Raw genomic sequence first — 19,570 nt, 5'->3', positions numbered from 1 at the left:
AGAACACAGTAAGCCTATTCAAGGACTTGAGGAACAAAAGAGCCAAAAATAAATTCAAACGCTTGAAGTTTCACAAAGGGCCCATTACGAAAGCTAGTTACGTTTAGAGAAAATCCATAAAATTTGAATCATTTTAACGCCTTTGAAAGTTGAAACAACGCAGGCAATACGTTGATTCAATGTTTTCCTTGCTGAGTGGATTGGTCCTTTTCTTAGCCCTGAAAATGTCAGCGTCGAAAAATGCGGTGAAATGTTTATCATCATCGAGTTAACAATTGCTACCGATTTGTCGCATGGTGATCGTCGTTCAATGCCGCAAGGTGTTTAATTTGTGCTGCTACGACAGCAATTAATCACCACAGGAAAGCTTACGTAAACATGGACTTGCAAAACAAAAAAGCCGAATTTGTGATGTAAATAAAAATCTTATAGGATACCTCGTTTTATACAAGAGGTCGACAAAAGTTTCTTGTCTTCATCCAACACCCATCACGGATACTGTAAACCCAAAGTTGTACTGAAGTATAGAAATGCTTGCACTATTTAATTCCTATCTTGCTTTTGGTAATGTACATCGTTTGCAGTTCGATCAGCAATTATACTTTATTATCATTTCAAAAGAAAATGATCGGCCACTCCGATTCTCCATTGTCGCGATAAATCATATTTTTGAAACATTTAACCGTAAACATTTTTTGATGCATGCTCAGCAAACCCATACCACAAAAAACTCTCAAAATTACTCGCAGAAATTTAGACTTCACCCCATCCGGAGTAATTTTTGCTGTTTGCCGAGCACTGCTCTACATTATCAAATCTAAAGTTGGAATCATAAGAAACTGCCAGGATTAAGCTCTGCAAGAAGCTTTCCCAGTCCGAGGATAAAGATTCAATCAATCAATCAAAACTACAGCATAAAAGGTTCGTGTGATCTCTTGCCGTGAAGAATTCGGTCACGCCCTTTTTTATGTCAACTTTATGAAACTGAATCAAAGACTTAGTTAAATATTTCTCAAATAGATCTCGGTGTGGGTTCTTGAACGTTGGAATCACAATAAGCAGATTTATCTAAAAGCTGTTGTTGATAATTGCGTCTAAACCGCCATCTTGGAAACAAAACCACCTAAACGATCGGCTTTAAACAACCTTGAGCGATCGGCTTTAAACAAAATAAAAACCATGCTTTTCTGGCACCAGCTTAAAAGACACCAATTCTTAACTCTCCCTTTTTTAAACCGTTCAAAACTTTTCCATCAAGCGCAGTACCTTTAAATTTATACAGAAACCAAAACATAATTTCTATAAGTTCTTTTAATGAGTGCTGCAAAAATGAAGTAAATGACGCGACACATGATGAAGATTGAAAAGCAGTGATTACAATATTGCGGAGTGGAAAGAGACAAAATACATGAAAAAGTATTCTGGCACAAAACGATCGTGTTCATCCACAGTAATTCGACACCACATGATCTCAAAGATGGCATGTATGTGTTCATAATATATGCTTTCACGCAATACATTGTTGGCTTGTAAAGAGTCTTTTAGTACACAAGATTGACACAAAAGAGAAAACTTCAACGAATTGTTAGCTAGACATCATTCGATTGTAATGTGACGCTAAAAACATTTTCACATGTAAAAACGGGCCCTCAACAACGAGTCACAGCAAGAACAATTCTTCAAATTACAAAACTCTTATACTACAGTGTACTGCCGTCAACAAGATTTCAGTTAGCAAAAGAAACCGTTTTAAATAGTAAAAAAGGCACGTTTTTTTGTCCTGAACGTTGTGGCTCAAACAAACTGCAAACCAAGTAGAGTTCACAGTCAACCACGGATGACACAAAAATTATAGTAAACCTTCATTAATTCATTTTTATTGATATAATTTTTTGTCACTCTTACACGCATAACAAAATTTACTCAAAACCCGATGCATTTCTCTGCTCCTGCTCACAGTAGTCGGAAACCAAAGTGACTTATTGCCAGGGTCATGGGTTAAGACAAGTTCTGGCCCACAACCAAACAGTTTAGGACAAAAAGGAATTAGCATTTATACATTAATTTAACACTTAGCAAACAAAAAAGCAAGCACAGGAAATATTGTATTCCAACAAAAAAAAAGAAGTCTACAGTTGTCACAGAAGGAGCCAGTGTGTTTCACAGACAGCAAAATCTGTCATTTTGCAATTAACAATGTAAAAACGACGGATTTATAATCCGAGTTTTTGTTCACAGACAAACAAAAGGTCAATCCAGCTAGAAATATGAACGCCTCGTGGTCACATCACAACAACGTTAAAAACCAACCGTTTCATGGATTCGATTGAGATAGTTCACTAATCCCATCGATCAAGCCTCATGGTGATCAATTTTCATGACCAGCCAAGTCGGTAAATTAGTCTTTTTCATGATGCAAAACGGACTAATTCGCTGATTAGCAAATGACAAACAAAAAGCATTTGTGTTCAAAGCCAGAATCCAAGTACTACCATAAAGCATAAGAAAAGCAATCAAGAAATCGAGAATAAATCCATCACAGGTTTAGGCAAACCAAAACGACCTTTCTTCTATTGCAATCTTACGTGCAGTTCCCTACAAGAGGTCACCGTCTCAACAGCAAGTTGTCGGATCTGTTCGTACAAAGCAACAAAAGCACGCACTTCCAACGTTGTACACTGGTAAGAAAGCCACGCAAGGAGCTTACAGTTGCCATTTTTGGATCGTTTTAGCTTCGCTAGGTTGAAAGGATGAAAAACGGCAACTTTTTTTTTCTAGCAAAGCAAAACTACGGTAATACAAGGACTGTAAATAGCAAAAATATTCCAGACAGCAAAATCCGTCATTTTTAAATGGAATACGCCTGCAGAAGTTGAATCCCACTTCAGTCACCGAAGATTTTCTCTAGACAAGATGGCTAGCAAAACTCGTCCTTTTTACAATGATTTGATGTCACGTTTACACAGACGTTAAATCCATCTGAAAAGGACGGATATTGCTAACTGGGAAATAACCCAAGACCTCCCCAAAGAGCAAAATTCATCATTTTTACATTGATTCAACGTCTGCAGACGTTGAATCAATGTAAAAATGACGGATTTTGTTGTCTGGGTCACAACAAGAGACCTCTAAATGACCGAACCAGGCTTTACATCCGTTATATTGACTAGTAGCTGAACGTCGTGAGCGTTCTTGGTCGTCAATTCGTGACCACGCTCAGTTTTCGGCTCTGCGTCACCCGTTTGTTGAGTGGATGTGTTCGATCGGCCTTCGTCCTTGGCAGTAGAGTCACCAACATTGTTCGCAGGGGTGCTTGCGTCCGTTTCGAGACTAGTGGTTTGCTGATGCGCCTTGCGACATTTCGCGCAGGATATGTTTGCGACATTTTGAGGGGTTATTGAAGAGAACGATGAAGGGTTGATGGTGCACAAGGATGCCCTTCGTTGATGCTCCTGTGAGGATAACAAAGTCATCCAAAGTTTACTTTCACGTTTTCACAACCTTAACTACAGTATGAGGCATCTTTGAAGCTCTGCAGTAGGAAAAAAGCGAAACTCTACATATTCGTTTTAATTAAATCTTAAAGGTTTTTGTCAAATTGTTGGCAGCAGCCGGTAGAAAAGTGGAGTGAATCTGATTGAAAAGTGGCCAGTTAGAAGTAGCCAATGCCGTTCTGCTGATGCACAACATGTAGATTAGCAAGCGCGGGCCAAACCCGCCAACACAAATAGAATGCATAAAACCAACTTGACAAGAGCTGTCAGCTGCTAGAAGAATCTAATGCAAACCCGTGTGAAAGCAAGAGCAATGCGAGCAAACACGAGATGAGAGAACACACCAACATGTCAAGCTCTCTTTTAAACAACTGCGTAAGCACACAAAGTCAAAGGGTGCGCAAACAACGTTTTACGACAGGACTTAGAAAATATTAAAACAAAACTCTATCAACAAAAAGCAAGCAATAATCATATCTAGGACAGCAAATCAGTCCCTTTTTTTCATTGATTCAACGTCTGCAGACGTTGAATCAATGTAAAAAGGGACTGATTTGCTCGGTCAAGGATTCAAGCTAACCTCGTCGTTGAGCAGCGTATCTATGTACTCTTCGTGCACGGGCTTGTGCAGAGCAAGTCTCCGCTTAGCTTCGGCAACAGGGAACCAATTTCTTAAGCGGCCAATTTTCTTAGAATCTTCATAGTCAGATTTCAATTCCCCAACCACAAGCACGTAAACATAAGTGCGCGTGTTGCGGTCTTTGTTCTGGACAAAAAATAAAAAATAAAGTTTCCTGTTACGGAAACGGTTATACTGGTACATGCAACTAATGCATTAAAAGCGCGAAATAGAAGGAAAATAAAAACTGAAAAAAAAAATCGAAAAAATTTGAAAAAAAAAGAAGATAAATTAATACCTCAAACACGTTCAAGAGTCGACCCAGTTCGCCCACGACACCAGCCTGTGAAACAAAAACATATAAATCACACATCGCTGAAAATTCAGTGGAGATGGTATGAACACATGGGTGTTCCTCCATGATTCTTCATGCAAATCATGATGTGGTGGACAGAAAAACAAATAGGTAAAAAAATACGAAAAAACATCATCGACAAATCACAAGTCTTTGACAAGATTACTAACCACCCAGTGCTATTTTTGCTATAACTGTCGATTGGTTATGTTCAACGGCTCAATGTGATGGAAAAATAGTTTGAACTAGTGACTAACTGAGCACTGCGAGCTTGTGAACTGAGCAACGTTTGTCTTTGTGATGAAATGAGCATAGCATGTTTCTCAAGGCTCTCCCACATTCAACCAGATATATCCGGTTTTAACCAGCATGATCATTTCATTTGTGACACTACACAAGGTTGTTCATGGGAGTACATTTCGATTAATTTTTGTTTCATTAGTTTTAGTCATATCTTTGCGATAACAATTCTCCAACAAACGGAAACTACATTCTGTCGCGCTCGGTGACCAGCTCTGCAAAGTGGTTCCATGGATTTACATATAGCCTACGCAAGATTGTCAAAACTAATTAAGCTTCCAAAATTGTTTTCTCAGTCCGAGGATAAAGATCCTCACAATCACTAATCATATAGCGGCCTAGTCGATTAGTTTTGGAATTCAAAGTAAAAAAAAAACGAATTGTTTATTTACGACCAGCAAATGTTTCATTGCATGCGTAGGATTCGCCTTCAGATACAGGCAGTTAATGAAATGACAAAACGTGGGATGTATGAGATATTTGTGAATATCCGAAAAAAAGTGAATTTTTCAACACCCAAGCAGAGGGAAAACGCTAAGCTACACAGAGATCTCCGCAAAATAACATGACAATGACCTCTTCAAGAACCTCCCGCACAGCGGTGGTAGCTGGCTCCTCACCCGGCTCTAGCCCGCCTCCAGGAACGATCCACAAATCATGGAATCTGCTGCTGGATACCAGCAAGATCTGAAAAAAAAAAAATCGAAAAAAAAAATTAAACACAAAATATGAGTGGGAAGCGGCACAAGAAAAAGGCAAGTTTCCTTTTGTTCATTAAACATTATCAACTTGATAGCGTCAAGAAACTTTGAATAGGTACAGGAGGTATGACCTTAGTTGCTGTCTTTGATCTGCACGATTTAACTTATAATGACAAGTTGGTATGGGCAAGCTGCTCCACAACTTTGATCTTGCTAGTTGTGTAGCCTTATAATAAACAACGAACAAGTAGTGGCATTGTAACAATTTTTTAATATCTACAACCATAGGATAGCCTATTGACCAAAATACAAATCCATTCAAAACTTTTGCTACCTGTAATTGTAAGTTACAAAAAAATCTCACCTCAGTCTCGCATTCAGACCGGAAGCACAGGCAAGCTGCTCGTCTGCGGAAGCCAGCATCATCGTAAGTTCGTATTTGATCAATTTTAATCTTCATGATTGGCACTGTTGCAAAACCTCAAAGGCAAGGGGAGGTTTTTTTTAAATACAATAACTTGTTTGTAATTTTTTTTTTTACTAAAAATCTGTGAACAAAAGAAAAAAAGTTCAGAAAGACAATGAATGAAAGACAATGGAAGACAATGAACAGGTGAATGAAATAATGTTGCGTAAAATTCCAGCATTTCAAAAACGTGACGCCAAGCTGAGTTGTAGCTTTGACTTTCACTTAAAGTTAAACAATGCATCACCTCGTTCAATCAACTTTCACAGCAAATAGAAATCCAGTGAACTGCTTCAATAACTGCAAATTCAACTGCAACTTTTTATCAGATGCCTCAGTTTGAAATCTGCCTTTCGCCAGGTACAACACCCTTGGAATAAAAACACGCAACTACACCAACACAAACTAACCGGATTGCCTTTTTTGCCAATGTCACAGTTTTTGAATTTGTAAGATCAGTCAGCGACTGAGGACTGTCTCAACTGTCGATACCATCAGCAAAAACCTCCAAATACTCGTTAAAAAAAAATGGTGCAAAAGCAAAATGGTTCTCTGTGGGAAGTTACACATATGTGCGATCCAACTGGGGTCATCTGAGCAAACAAAAGATTGATCTAGATAAGTTTCTAATTCCTTCACAAATGACAAGGAGCACAATGCAACTCAAATTCACAGCAAGTTTTAACACCAGAAGCGCCGAGCGGTCAAATGAATGGTGTTTGGTCAACTTTTTATTAAAGTTTGCGTTGAAATCGTTAGTTTGAAAAAAAACGGTCAAAAAAGGCCACTTGATTGTATTAGGTTGTCGAAAATCGCGATAGTTCTATTGGTATTGACCAACCGCAAGTTGTCAATAAAACCAAATCAAACGGTGAAAAGGATATTTCACATACTGTGAATAAATTTTAATGCACGTTCTATGAGTAATAAATTCTTAGGCAAACAACAGATTTATTCAGCTAAAGTAGTTTAACTTTGCAAGAAAAGTATGAAAGTGGACAAATAGAAAACAGGACAAAGTTTGCTAAGGATCGACATTCTGAAGACAATGTTGAGCACAGCAGCGAAATAATTACAACAAATCAAACACTAGATCCTAGCGGCTAGAAAGAACAAAATCGATATTAATTTAAAGAGAAACAAATGTTGCTGTGTGACTGATTGCTTTAATTAGAGGTCAATCGCATCCAATTGTGTTTTTCTCTTACAGTAAAATCTGCCAACTCGCCACGTAAGGGGAAATATGACACACCCACATACTCGTTGGCGAAAAGATTTCGAATAAATGCAGTCATAAAATGAACACGCACTGTGAATCAAACGGTTGCTTAACTCCACGTTTCAAAACACGTGGTGGTAGGGCACGGAATAAAACCTTATTTGAAGATATCTTACTTTGCAAAACAATGTGTTTGCACCATCGCGTCTGGAAAGCGGCAAATTTGCTAAAGTTCTTAGTATAGTTAACGAGCGGATTATCTACCGCTAGGAAGACGGCTGTATGGATATGACAATGCCCAACCATGGACTTCTAAATAGAAGTCCATGGCCCAACTGACTGGGTGTATCTCTTTCAATGGTCAAAAGAAACTTTACTGAGCAGTGAGCAAAGCACTAGGCAAGATTAAAATTAACCTCCTTTTCAAAAACTAGCAAAGTGAAATTTGCAATCGCATAGTCTGTAAGTGTAAAAGTAGACAAACTACCTGAAAAAAAAAAACTGTGAAAAATCGCAAAAAACTTATTAGAACCTTGGAAAAGTGCAGAGTGACATTCAGTCAGGCACTGAATTTGGTCACTTTTATTGAAAATTTTTATTGCAGGTATCATAAAAATGATGTGAGTTTCTTCCCACCATCTGGCCACTTGCATGTCCAAAGAATAGTTGTCATTGGTTATCAGCTCATGAACTCAAAAGTTTGCAATAACTAGTTAACCGCTTTCCAAACGCAATGTTTCAAACATCTGATATTGTGAAATAAGTTTATTTAACCAGATGCGATGTATCATTACATGTTTTACCCATAAAGATTGTGCATCAGTTTCTTTCCACAGTAGGTACTTTTATGATTGCCTCTTAATCTCGCTCCATACTTAACTTATAAAACACAATTTTCAGGCTAAGCAACAAACAACAGGCACGAAATGCCATATTTGGGTGAACACTTCACAGGACTGCTTATCATGATATTTTCATTTCAATGGGTTTTCTAATTCAGCTTTTGTTTGAATGACACATTACAGTATGCAAATAAATAATACGTCACTATGCTTTCGATATATGTTACAATCAGGAAATTAGTACGTTGCTCAGGACATATTACTCAAACTTAGTGCCTGGTGATTATTCACAAGCATTTATGTTAATTTGCACAACAAAACAAAAGTTATACACAGTATAACAAGTGTATTGTAATTGTCATGTAAGTGTATGTGTATTGTAGTGTCATCTAAAATAAAATTACAAATTAAATTGAAAATCATTTTTCCGCTTTCAGCATTACAAACATTATACAAAAGAATAATACCATTTTCATCAAATCCCATTACAATTTACGACATGAGCCATAAAAATCTGTTGTCAGTACCTTTGAATTTCAAGCGCTGCCCAGTGTTATTTTCCAACATGGGATGACATCTACTTAATTCCACAAAAACATAGAGGAAAAGTGGAGCAGGGTCTTAAGTTGTTGATTAAACAAACTGTTAATACAGGCTACAGGGGTGTGCAAACATTTCCATCTGAGGGGAAATATATACACTTAACTGGATAATACTGAAGGCAACATCTTAATTTAAAATAAAAGTGATTTAGGAGTTGTCATAAAATTAATCTATGCTTTTTAACGTACAAATGTACTAATAGTATACCAGTAAAACATAAGATTAGGCATTTTAAATTTATGTTTAAGTTACAAGCCTTATTAAATAAGCATCTGAAATAAATTTAGGCCTACTCAGTGATATACTGTATCTGCAATAGGACAGTGATCTCTTTACATATCTTGCCAACGACAGCTTTGACAAAAAAAGTTGATCAGTCAAAGTTTTAACATTTTTTTTGTAAACCAAAACATGTCAGGAATGTTAAAAATAACTTTCATATTATAACATACTTTTAAACTTTCTTGATATTTTGGAAATTGGGCCATTTATGCTTTGTCCTACTGCACTCGCAAAAATCAACCGTTGGTTGAAATTTGTTTTGTATTTTAAAAATGTTTCACAAACTTCTAGACAAATCATTTTTTAGTCAGGTATTATGACAAATTAGTCAAAGTATATAGGCTTATAGGCTACATGTGTAATGTGCATGATGATGAATACATTTAAAAAAAAATTACTGCAGAACTTTTGTTTTACGAGATCAGCCTTCTTTTTCTTATTCATAGTCGGTTTTAACTTTGTTAAATCGATTTTAGTAGAATGAGTGAATTTCTGATATAAGGCGGTGTTATGCGAGTTATAACCTAGTAGGCTATCCTAGTCTAAATTCCACAACAGTGGAATGTAACATAAGGTCAGAAATACCAATAAGCATGCACTTTAAATACTAAAATATTCCTACAAATAAAATTTTGATTATATTCTTCAATAACACAAGGTAGGCCTTATAAATGGGTATCACAAATCATAATAATAATATATTGGATGTTGTAAGCACATTTTCATCTTTGCGATGTACATAATGCAGTTACTGTTGAAGTAGGTTAACAGCTACATTTTCATAACTAATAAAAAATAATAATATTTGGTAACATACCATAAATAAACCTTCAGAAGAAATAATTATGGGAGCGCAACATGAAAAAAAGAAGGCTGTGGCTATTCTTACAACATATTGTAAAAATAGCCTCAGAGGCTATTCTTACAAGCACCACTCAAGCATTACGTTTGACATCAATATGCGCTCATGCGTGATCTGGAACTGGTATACAAGTCGCCACCCTGGTTAAAAAGGCGATGACGTCACACAGGAGGAATCCACCATAAAATGGTGGAAAAGTGGGGTGAAAATAGTCAACCATGACAAAAAAAAGCATGCAAGTGTCCGCTTTTACCTAATAGCTATGTAACACAGGCCCGAAAAACACCACATATCTCCTTAGAAAAGAGTTAAACTTGACCAAGTTTAACTATTTATCCGAAGAATACTTCTAAAGATACCAGCATTTAATCAATAATATATCTTTGTCGTTTCTGCTTCGATTTTTACAATTAAACCATTGCTGGAAAGCGCAAGCTATCGTTTATCCAAATGAAGGTCAGCCAGACTCTAAAAGTTAAAAATATTTCTTAGGTAAAGAGTTGAACTTGACCGACTTTAACCATTTATCCCAAAAATACTTGTAAAGATACCAGCATTTAATAAACGCTAATCTAAACAACATATCTCTGTCTATTGACAAGCAAAAGTTGAGGTTGATAGCTTTTTCACAAAGCGAGCAACCGGGCTTCAAACACAAGCAAATAGCGCCCGATGACTCGTTGCATTTCCGAATCGAAGCAAGTATACAAGTCTCCCCGGTCTGCGATCATTATATGTCTTTATTAAATTAGTTGTAAGTTGCTTGTTTCTGCTTCGATTTTAACAATAATTGAACCATTGCTGGAAAGCACAAGCTATCGTCTATCCAAATTAAGGTCAGCCAGACTCTAAAAGTTAAAAATATTTCTTAGGTAAAGAGTTGAACTTGACCGACTTTAACCATTTATCCCACAAATATTTTTAAAGATAACAGCATTTAATAAACGCTAATCTAAACAACATATCTCTGTCTATTGACAAGCAAAAGTTGAGGTTGATAGCCTTTTCACAAAGCGAGCAACCGGGCTTCAAACACAAGCAAATAGCGCCAGATGACTCGTTGCATTTCCGAAAAGCTAGGCTATTTACAAAAAGTGAATACCGCACATGTTAAACAAAAACTGTACATATTTTGAGCACAGCACAGTAACTGTTAGGCCAGATCATCACCCATGTGTCCCTCCTCTCCTTGCCTAGATGAGACCTGCCATTTGTCCTCGCAACCCTTTTTGTTTCCCGACCAAACTGAGAAGTTTAGAGTTTCGTTATTTGTTGGATGCAAATAGACGCATGCTTACATTTTTGACCACCTTAAAACACTAAACCAGTTTCTGCTCGACATAGCCTACAGTGTTCAATTTTTGTCCCAGGAATCAACTCTTCAAGCAATACTTTCCCTACTTTGTGTGCACTAACATCCTAATTTATATGCCATTGTTAACAATTGCGATATTCGTGAATTCATTTGAGGCTTTGGGTACCGGAATTAATATACTTATTTGAACTAGCAAATTCAATCCACAACACTTTCCACTAGGCTGTTACTTAACACTAAGCACGCATATGCGCTGCGATTTGTGGCCGTGTTAGCAACTGAAAAAAAGCCTTGGTGTGAAGATCACAGAATTGTTCAAAATGTGAGCTCAGTAGCCTATTACTGTGCTTGCAACTGCATGGTGCTATCAACGTGCAAAACAACTCGGCTCCAGGTCCCCTGCGGTCACAGACACGCATATTATCCCTGAATAGGGGGGTATCGCGTTTGCCATTCGCTCATTGTCGCCTGGTTTGATTGCAAACAAGTCTGTTCTATGTAGTTGCTTTCCTCATTGCGTCCAGTATGTCAGCACAATTGCTTTATCATCGCGAACGCCATTGTCACTTTTCCTCATCCACCTTTCCCAGGCTTGTTCGCGATGAAAGGCACAGAGTAACACGTAGCAATCTGCGGAACAAGAAGTCGTGGGCACTGAGTGGTAAAGTACAGTAGCAACTTAACAGTGACGACACAAATGCATGAGCAATGGAGACAGCACACAAGCAACGAAAATGTTAATGCAATTCACTAACTTGAAAAAACGCTTTCGATGGCCTTGATTTCCGCCTCACATTTATCGGTCATGAAAAACGAAGGGTTTCAGTTTTCTGACCACCCTTTTACAACAGAAAGTGCTTCTGCTATGTCCGAAGCTTGTTCATTTTGGATAATAAACGTAGCAACAACCTGGTAACCAACATTCGTTCTGACGCAAAGAAAAAATAGAGGAAGGGAATACTTGGACGTCTTGTAAGTTGCATCCAAGAGGCAAATGCCTTGGCCGCAACGATGCAACAATCGTATTATCTTCATCTAAGATGAGTTACAATCAACTAAATTTTCATCTTATGATAGTAGCCTACAGAAATAATATACGGTACTGTACGTAACATTGAAAACCACCAAGCCTACTACGTGAATATGGTAAAAAATAAATTGTCTCAAAAAGATTGGTTGTGACCCAAACCCTGCCTTTGGTTACCGCTGGACATGTCACTTGGTCCAATCAATAACACCACATAGGCGTATGGATTTGGCACACTAGATGGAAAAAATACAAAAGAGGTCAGTGAAGTAGGCTAGGCTACTTTGAATCAACAAAGCTTTTACACCTGAAAACTGAGTGTCTTTAAGAAACGAGATGAAAAGTTGATGAAACAGAACACATTTACATATGTTTATAGCATTTTTTGCAGTTAGTAAACCGTTTCCTCTTTTATGATGCCTAACCTCCACTTTGGTGAAAACACTGTGCTTTGCAGAAACCTTTTCAGAATCTTTGTCAACAAAGAAAAGGCTTATTATTGTAGTATGAATATCAACACTTAGTACACTAGTGAATTACAATGACAGGATGTTAAAAATCAACATTAACATGGCACCGTATGCTCGTTTCTGAACAACAACAAGCTTCGTTCCTGCTTTTGCTTCGTACTCTTCAATGGATCTCATGGCATCTTCAACTGAAGCCAACCACTTTCAACAATAAACAATTGATTTTTTGCTGTTATAAACTTATGGATCTTCATCACCCATTTTTTGCCATAAGAAATCAAAGCATTTATGCCATAGCCTAAGATTACAGTGAAGAAATGTAAATACTACACACATGCAACAAATCTGGATTTAGCGAGTATAAGGTAGCTGATAGTTTGAAGCTCCAGTTTTTCTTCTTTCCTTCTACTATAAGTACTTCACCACATTTAGGTTTGTTTTATTCTGATGACAGCTCCTGATGAGTCAGTCAAAAAAAAAACTGCAGCTTCGAGCTACCTTTTACTTGCTATTTTCAAGTTCTGTACCACCATTTGCTATGAAAGAGTTCAACATACGTATACTAATTGTGTTAAGTTGGAAACAGTAAAATAGTTGAATATTGATGAACTGTTGAAGGTCTTGTTGGACCGTAGTATATTGCAGCAACTACATTACAAACCTGTACTAGTCCATGACTTTCAGCCAACTCTCCCAAAGAATGTTAAATGTCCTAAATGCATCAGAACTTTTAATGCCAGGATTGGACTCATTAGTCATTCAAGAACACATCGTTAGCGTTTTATGTGAGGACCATTGAAGAAACGATTTTTATCAAATGTTACAAGTTTCAAGCATAACGCGTCAAGGCCAATAAGTCTTTTCGTAGTTCACGGTTTACATAACCTTGGTTTAATTGACAAAGCGAGATTGCAGTATCACCTGAACATTCAATGTCACTTCTCCATAAGGTTGCATTTCCTGCAGAACCAAGACTTCGTTTTTGGCGGCATTGTTCTACCAAGACATCTCAGATGGTGCCAATCCAGACACGAGTCGCACATGATGCTGTCGCCTGCATCAAGATCTAAATAACAGGAGATGCACAACCAGCGGCCTTTATTTCGCAAAGTGGTCAGTAGGTTCTCCATCAACGTCCAACCGTCAAAAGAAAAATGTCTTCGCACAGAAGCAATGGCAATGTTTTCATCTAAACACTTCATTGGAATTCTTTCGGGCAACGTTTCAATTTCATTTTCTTCGATCAGTCGATCGCTGAATGGACGCAAGACCTCTTCTACTACCTCAGAATCGACAAACCAACTGAGTATTGCTGAAAAATATGACCATGGGTGACTTTGTTTGATGTAGCCTACGTACGCTTTGACGTAGCCTATCGGCTAGGCAGACCCACAGAAGTCAAAGTGTAGTTTTTTAAACTAACGTAGGCTATAACAAAAATGAAGTCACACAAACATAAATGCAACAAACCTGCTTCTTTCTGAAAAGACGACTTCAGTCTGAATGGAATTGGTCCGCTCTTTTTTTGTCTCTTGCGTGGTAACCCAATGACTGTCAATCCAGCTCCTTTTGGCCTGCCACGTTTCATCATCTTCGGTGGAAATTTAATTGATCCTGCATCATCTGTTAATAAACACAACGAGAATCGAATATAGGCTACAACGTAGAAAACATCACTATTTCAACGTTTTTATTAAAAAATTAATAAACATAATGCATTATGCAATGCAAGAAAAAACAACTAATCAGAAATGAATGTTTCAGAAACAGCACATACTTGTAAAAGACTGAATAGAACTGGACGGTGTCTGCATCATAATCGCACTGGTATCAACGGTCGACAAGACGTCACCGGGTGTGTGCTGTAAAGTACTGTTTGAGACCGTAGGAAATACAATTCCAGGATCATTGCTGGAAGATGTTGCAGCAGCACTTCCAGTATCAGTGCCTGAAAAGGATCATGCAGTTGTTCACAAAAGCAGAATTACTGAGCATCTGCAACCTTGTATAATCGTAAATTAGTGCGCAACTGCGCATGCAGTACATATTAGCCCACATATTGGATAGCTCAACGCCATAAAAATCATTGCTCAAAAAAAAATTGACTGCAAAATCACGACGCAAGTTGCAGTAACTAACCCATATCTCTTCAGATATTTGAAAAAGTAGGCTAGTTTTTCTGATTTAGTAAATAGTGCTAGCATATAGGCCTACCTTTCTGAGTTTGACCCAAAAAGTTCACAACTTGGAATTTCTTTCCTTCCTGCAAGAACTCTGCAATTTGTCGTAAATTATCCAGGTTGTATTGGAATTCATCCATTCCTTGTTCAGATATCATTAACGCAATCTTCTGGGAAATATCTTGAACACGGCGATACTTTTGCTGTTCTGATAAAACACATCTTCTTTGAGGCTTGTTAAGAATCTCAACAGCTGGTAATGTGGATGCAGGACCGTTGTCCAGCGAGTTTCTTGTCAGGCGATGGGATTTAAGAAAATATTGCATTGTCCACCGTTCTGAACAAAGATTGGGATTGTACTCGGACATATGGAGCTGCCTTCTAACTGCCAAGACATGCCTACAAGGTAGCAGCATTGATGATGTGAATCCACAAGGACATGCTGTTGTTGTGACTGCCAATTCCCCATGGACACGAGATTTTACTATGGCAGAATCATTCAAAATCTCTGACATGACAACCTTTTCCGCTAACTTGAATTGTTGTTGCACATGAATATATGCAAATGGTGTCAGTAGCTGTTGGTATTGTCTCTCCGCCACACTTGAAATCGCATCAATTGGAACCTTAAGGAAAGCATTTGACGCTTTGTGGTCACGTTCGGTGGAAAGAGATTGGATACATGCCATCAGATCTTTAAAAAACATGGTCATTCCTGAGTATCTTGTTATGACACTTTTCAACTTTCCATTGATGGATTCCAGTCGATTATTAGTTCTGTTCAAAAAATTAGCTTTCAAGTTGCTCAGTCCATCCACCCATTGATGTCGAATAGCATGCCAGTTATCGTTATAATATGTTGTGACAGCAATTGGGACTGTGTCAACGAATTGGTTATACAGTAAATTATAAGCTGACTCATTTTTGGCATTTGCCAGTTTTCCTAAAATTTCCAGTGATACCTGCCTTTGGGCTGAAGAAATGCCTAATTTTTCCATGGAAACTTCTCTACGAAAAGTGCGAAGGGTATGAAAATAGCAAATTAAAATTTCTGCAGTAGGCAGCATTTTCATCATGGCATCCCGCTCTGTCATGTCTTTGTCAGCCATTACAACCTCCACTTTATCCCAAGCTGGATTGTGGAGTTTAAACTGAGTTAACAGCTTGCTGATGGTCAGTTTGTCTTCAGTGGCTACAAGCCACAGACACACAATTTCACTCTGACCTAAGCCATCAACATTCAGCATCACATATAATGGCATTCTCAAGTCATTAAGTTTGTAGGTTGCATCAATCAGCAGCATTTCGGGATATGCCGCAAAGGTTTCCCGCATGTCTTTCGTTTGAAAGTATATCGCCTGCAATTGTTTGTCATCATCTGCAAACACATCTACTGCAGCACCTAAAATGAAAATAAACTGAGGATTAGTATACCCTACAAAGCAAGAATCTTGACAATCCTGGGCCAGACTAAAATAGCGCAAAACAATTAGGCCTATTAGGCACTCCATCAGATTTAAAAGCAAAAACATCAACTTTTAGTGAAATTTGTTTTCTATTCTATGTTATTTTAATTATTGGCCAGAGGAAGGATGTTTAGGCCTTTGGTAATATTTACATCATATAATCAATGTTCCAACTGAGCGGTTGTATACCACTCTCACCCCATTCTCTAAAAGATGCCACATTGCAATGCTTAGGGTCCGTTAAAAGGATCCATTAGGAGTAAACTTTTACGTAGATTTCAAATTTAGCAATGTTTTCTATTTCTATCCACTCAAAGTAAAATTGTTTCAAGATATTGAAGACCTTTGATTGAATTCCTTGATCCCGCTTTCAATCTTACAATCCCCATAGCGCCTTATGTTGCAACAAAAATCTTTGGAGCATGAGTTTGGGAAAGTAGAATGAATTCTTGTGAAGAAAATGAAGCAAAAAATACTCTCAATTGACCCTTTATAGCTCAATGTTGCAAATTTTCCACACGTTGTAGGGTACTGCTAATGTTCTGTGTTGGTTATACTAGACAAACGTTTTCTGAATAGAAAAACGTCTGAAAATTAGATTAGACGGAGTCTATTGACCGGTAAACCAGGCGGTCAACACTTTAAATTGAACTGGCAATGGTGAGATTGAACCCACGTCATCGAAATAATTCATCTGCAGTAAACCATTACGGCAAGAGGTCAATCGCGAATTGCTTAATTGACAATATATCTGAAATGGTTCAAGAAGAATGCTCACAATATCATGTGACACTCAATCTGCAGCAGCGACCTGTAGATTGCAAATACGCCTACGGTGTTGACCAATGTTACAGGCAACCTGGTAGCCTATTCTTGCATTGCTGCAGTACTACAATGATGCAAAAAATTAGATTTTTCCAAGGTCATGACCCTGACCACAGCTTGCACACACACATCCGGCTCTAGGCCGGAGTCACATCACCTCCAGTACGGAGCCAGAATTTGACCGGAACCGGAGCTCATTCTATCACTACTTATCATACTGCACATAGAAATTAGAAAGTCATCTCTACTATTTAGCATGAACATATCTTGTACTGTATAACAGACAAAAAAGTTTTGTCTGTCGACTAACCTTTTTCTTTGTTCATTTCATTAATAAGTTCATCATAGGTGTTTTCATACAAAGGTCTCTGTTTTGCGGCAATATTATGCAGATCTTTAAGAATAACTGTTTTTCCTGTAGAAGCTGCAATGTGCTTTTGTACCAACTTTTTATTTGCTTTGGTGGCAAGCATTTCTCCGATCACACTGCTTTCTGTTTCATTTAATCTTCGTTGTTTAGGCATCAAATTAAATGCATTCTGAAAAATAATTTATATGCACATAATCAAGAAAACGACATATCTTTTGACAGGTGTCCAACCCACAGAGATGGGCAAGATCACCAGGTTTGGTGAATCGGCGGCTTGAATATGACCAGTTTCGCACAAACTGGTCATATTCAGCATGTGCGTAGTCATGCGCGCAAAGTGAAATGACCACTTTACCGTGTCTTACGATGAAGTCAAGATCAGAAAAACTGTCTTGCAACATTCTTAACGTGTTTTAGTACAGTAGCAAACAATATTTGAACTTCAAGTGTCATAATCAAAATGCAATTATACACGAAAAGTAATTTTTTGGATAGAGGGGGTTTTGGACGGAAATTTCAATTTTTTTTACTAGTGGTCTTAGAATGTACTGTTGTATCCTAAAACCTGGGTTAAAATTGAATTTGAAAAAAAAGCCGATTAACCCCCCCCCCCCCCCCTAATGTTATTGCTCTTTTTTATCCTTCACATAATTTCTGATGAAAGCCTCCTTATCATATACAGGGCTAGTGTGACCATAGCTCAAAGGCTATGACTACTACAAAGGGTTATTTCCACTTACTTCATTGAAATCATGATTATGATCATTGACATTACTAATCTCAGTGATGCATAGCGCTTTTCCATCTGACGTTGCATTTACTTTGATTCCAAATGGACAACCTTTGATAAAAGTACTGAAAAACAACAAAGATGAGGTGACATAGGCCGTGTTGAATCACCCATAAGTACACCTGAATTAGCCATAACTCACGTTAAAGTAGCCATACAGCAAGTCATGTCAAATTGCCCATAAGTTGCATCCAATTACCGATAAGCCCACCTGAATTACCCATAAAGTCACGTTGAATTACCACAAGTTCAGCCGAGCATTCTCATAAATCTAGTCGATTTACCCATAAGTGACGTCAAATTGCCAAAAAGCTGCGTTGAAGTACCCATAAGGCATGTCTTTATGGATAATTTCATGAGACTTACGGGTAATTCGACGAATTGTGCTGATGAGCAATTCGACGTAACATATGGGTAAATTGACAAAACTAATGGGTAACTCAATGCAACTTAGGAATAATTCTGGGCATGACAATTCAATGGAAATTACAATAGACAGCATGCGGGAACGGTTCAGCAGAATATATGCATTTTGCTAAGTTCTAAGCATTCATAAGGAATGTAGGCAATTTGCACTTATGCAAAACTCAATCTATTAGCAAAACTTATTACAATAGACAGCATGCGGGAATGGTTCAGCAGAATATATGCATTTTGCTAAGTTCTTAGCATTCATAAGGAATGTAGGCAATTTGCACTTATGCAAAACTCAATCTATTAGCAAAACTTATGCATATAGGCTACATGAGTAGCTCAACCTATGGGCACCAAGGACAAAACCATCATTACTTACCTTTGATTTGGTCTTTTTCCTTGACTACATGATTTGGGTGTTCTTCCTCCATGCACACAAGCATACTGTATTGTATTGACAAAGTTTTCTTTTTCCCATTGTTTAATAGCCGAAGAAAGTGTCTCAAAACTGTAATATAATGCTCCCTTCGTAATCATGATGACGATGGATTCATTGACGTGTAGTTTCGATCAGCAAAATCAGCAACTACCGCGGTTCACTCTACGATCAAGTGTGCAGCACAAGCCAATACGCATGCGCGCGAAATTACGTATGAGCGTCGTCGGATGAAACGCCTGAGCGCATTAAGGTCTTGCTCGAGTAAACAACGTCTTGCTTGAGTGGTGCTTGTAAGAATAGCTTCAGGGGCTAGTTTTACAATATGTTGTAAGAATAGCCACTTCGAAAAAAGAAACACAGTCATGTGTAAAAAATACATAGCATAATAGTCTTGTAACTTACATATATAATATATAATAATACATCATAAGATGATTCCAAGGTAAATTTCAATGGATCAGTGATCCATTGTTTGTCAAGCCTCACATTGAATGCATTTAGGCTAAGAGCATTTATAAATGTTGGTGGTAA

General features: G+C 37.7%; 3 protein-coding genes across 5 annotated transcripts; all 3 read right to left on the bottom strand.

The window, feature by feature from the left end:
- Nucleotides 1–1,302: 1,302 nt before the first annotated feature.
- Nucleotides 1,303–8,699, bottom strand: LOC145782063 (diphosphoinositol polyphosphate phosphohydrolase 3-beta-like). Of its 2 annotated transcripts, XM_082593797.1 has the most exons (6): nt 8,524–8,699; nt 5,834–6,017; nt 5,345–5,455; nt 4,412–4,456; nt 4,075–4,260; nt 1,303–3,452 (listed from the first exon to the last, which is right to left on the bottom strand). In XM_082593797.1, exons 2-6 carry the CDS (start codon nt 5,927–5,929, stop codon nt 3,129–3,131), a joined length of 762 nt encoding a protein of 253 aa, XP_082449923.1. In that variant the 5' UTR covers nt 5,930–6,017; nt 8,524–8,699; the 3' UTR covers nt 1,303–3,128. The 2 variants fall into 2 exon arrangements, with proteins under 2 accessions (XP_082449923.1, XP_082449924.1); XM_082593798.1 differs by lacking the exon at nt 8,524–8,699 and having other exon boundaries at nt 5,834–7,132.
- Nucleotides 8,700–11,465: 2,766 nt separating this feature from the next.
- LOC145782228 (uncharacterized) lies at nt 11,466–14,969 on the bottom strand. 2 transcript variants are annotated; one of them, XR_014290822.1, is made up of 5 exons: nt 14,770–14,969; nt 14,333–14,503; nt 14,026–14,178; nt 13,217–13,867; nt 11,466–12,756 (listed from the first exon to the last, which is right to left on the bottom strand). XR_014290822.1 is itself a non-coding variant. In XM_082594004.1 (4 exons), the coding sequence occupies exons 1-4, from the start codon at nt 14,891–14,893 to the stop codon at nt 13,491–13,493; spliced, it is 825 nt and encodes a 274-aa protein (XP_082450130.1). In that variant the 5' UTR covers nt 14,894–14,969; the 3' UTR covers nt 11,466–13,490. The 2 variants fall into 2 exon arrangements, 1 of the variants encoding a protein (XP_082450130.1); XM_082594004.1 differs by having other exon boundaries at nt 11,466–13,867.
- LOC145782408 (zinc finger SWIM domain-containing protein 1-like) lies at nt 14,893–19,189 on the bottom strand. Its single transcript, XM_082594189.1, has 5 exons — nt 18,980–19,189; nt 18,137–18,251; nt 17,337–17,565; nt 15,069–16,137; nt 14,893–14,968 (listed from the first exon to the last, which is right to left on the bottom strand). The coding sequence occupies exons 1-5, from the start codon at nt 19,135–19,137 to the stop codon at nt 14,893–14,895; spliced, it is 1,647 nt and encodes a 548-aa protein (XP_082450315.1). The 5' UTR covers nt 19,138–19,189.
- Between the last annotated feature and the right edge of the window lie 381 nt (nt 19,190–19,570).

The sequence above is a fragment of the Aplidium turbinatum genome, chromosome 13 (genome assembly GCF_918807975.1).
Source record: "Aplidium turbinatum chromosome 13, kaAplTurb1.1, whole genome shotgun sequence".
Taxonomy (NCBI): Eukaryota; Metazoa; Chordata; class Ascidiacea; order Aplousobranchia; family Polyclinidae; genus Aplidium; species Aplidium turbinatum.
Note: the sequence above shows the minus strand (reverse complement) of the source record. Positions and strands in the feature narration are given on the sequence as shown.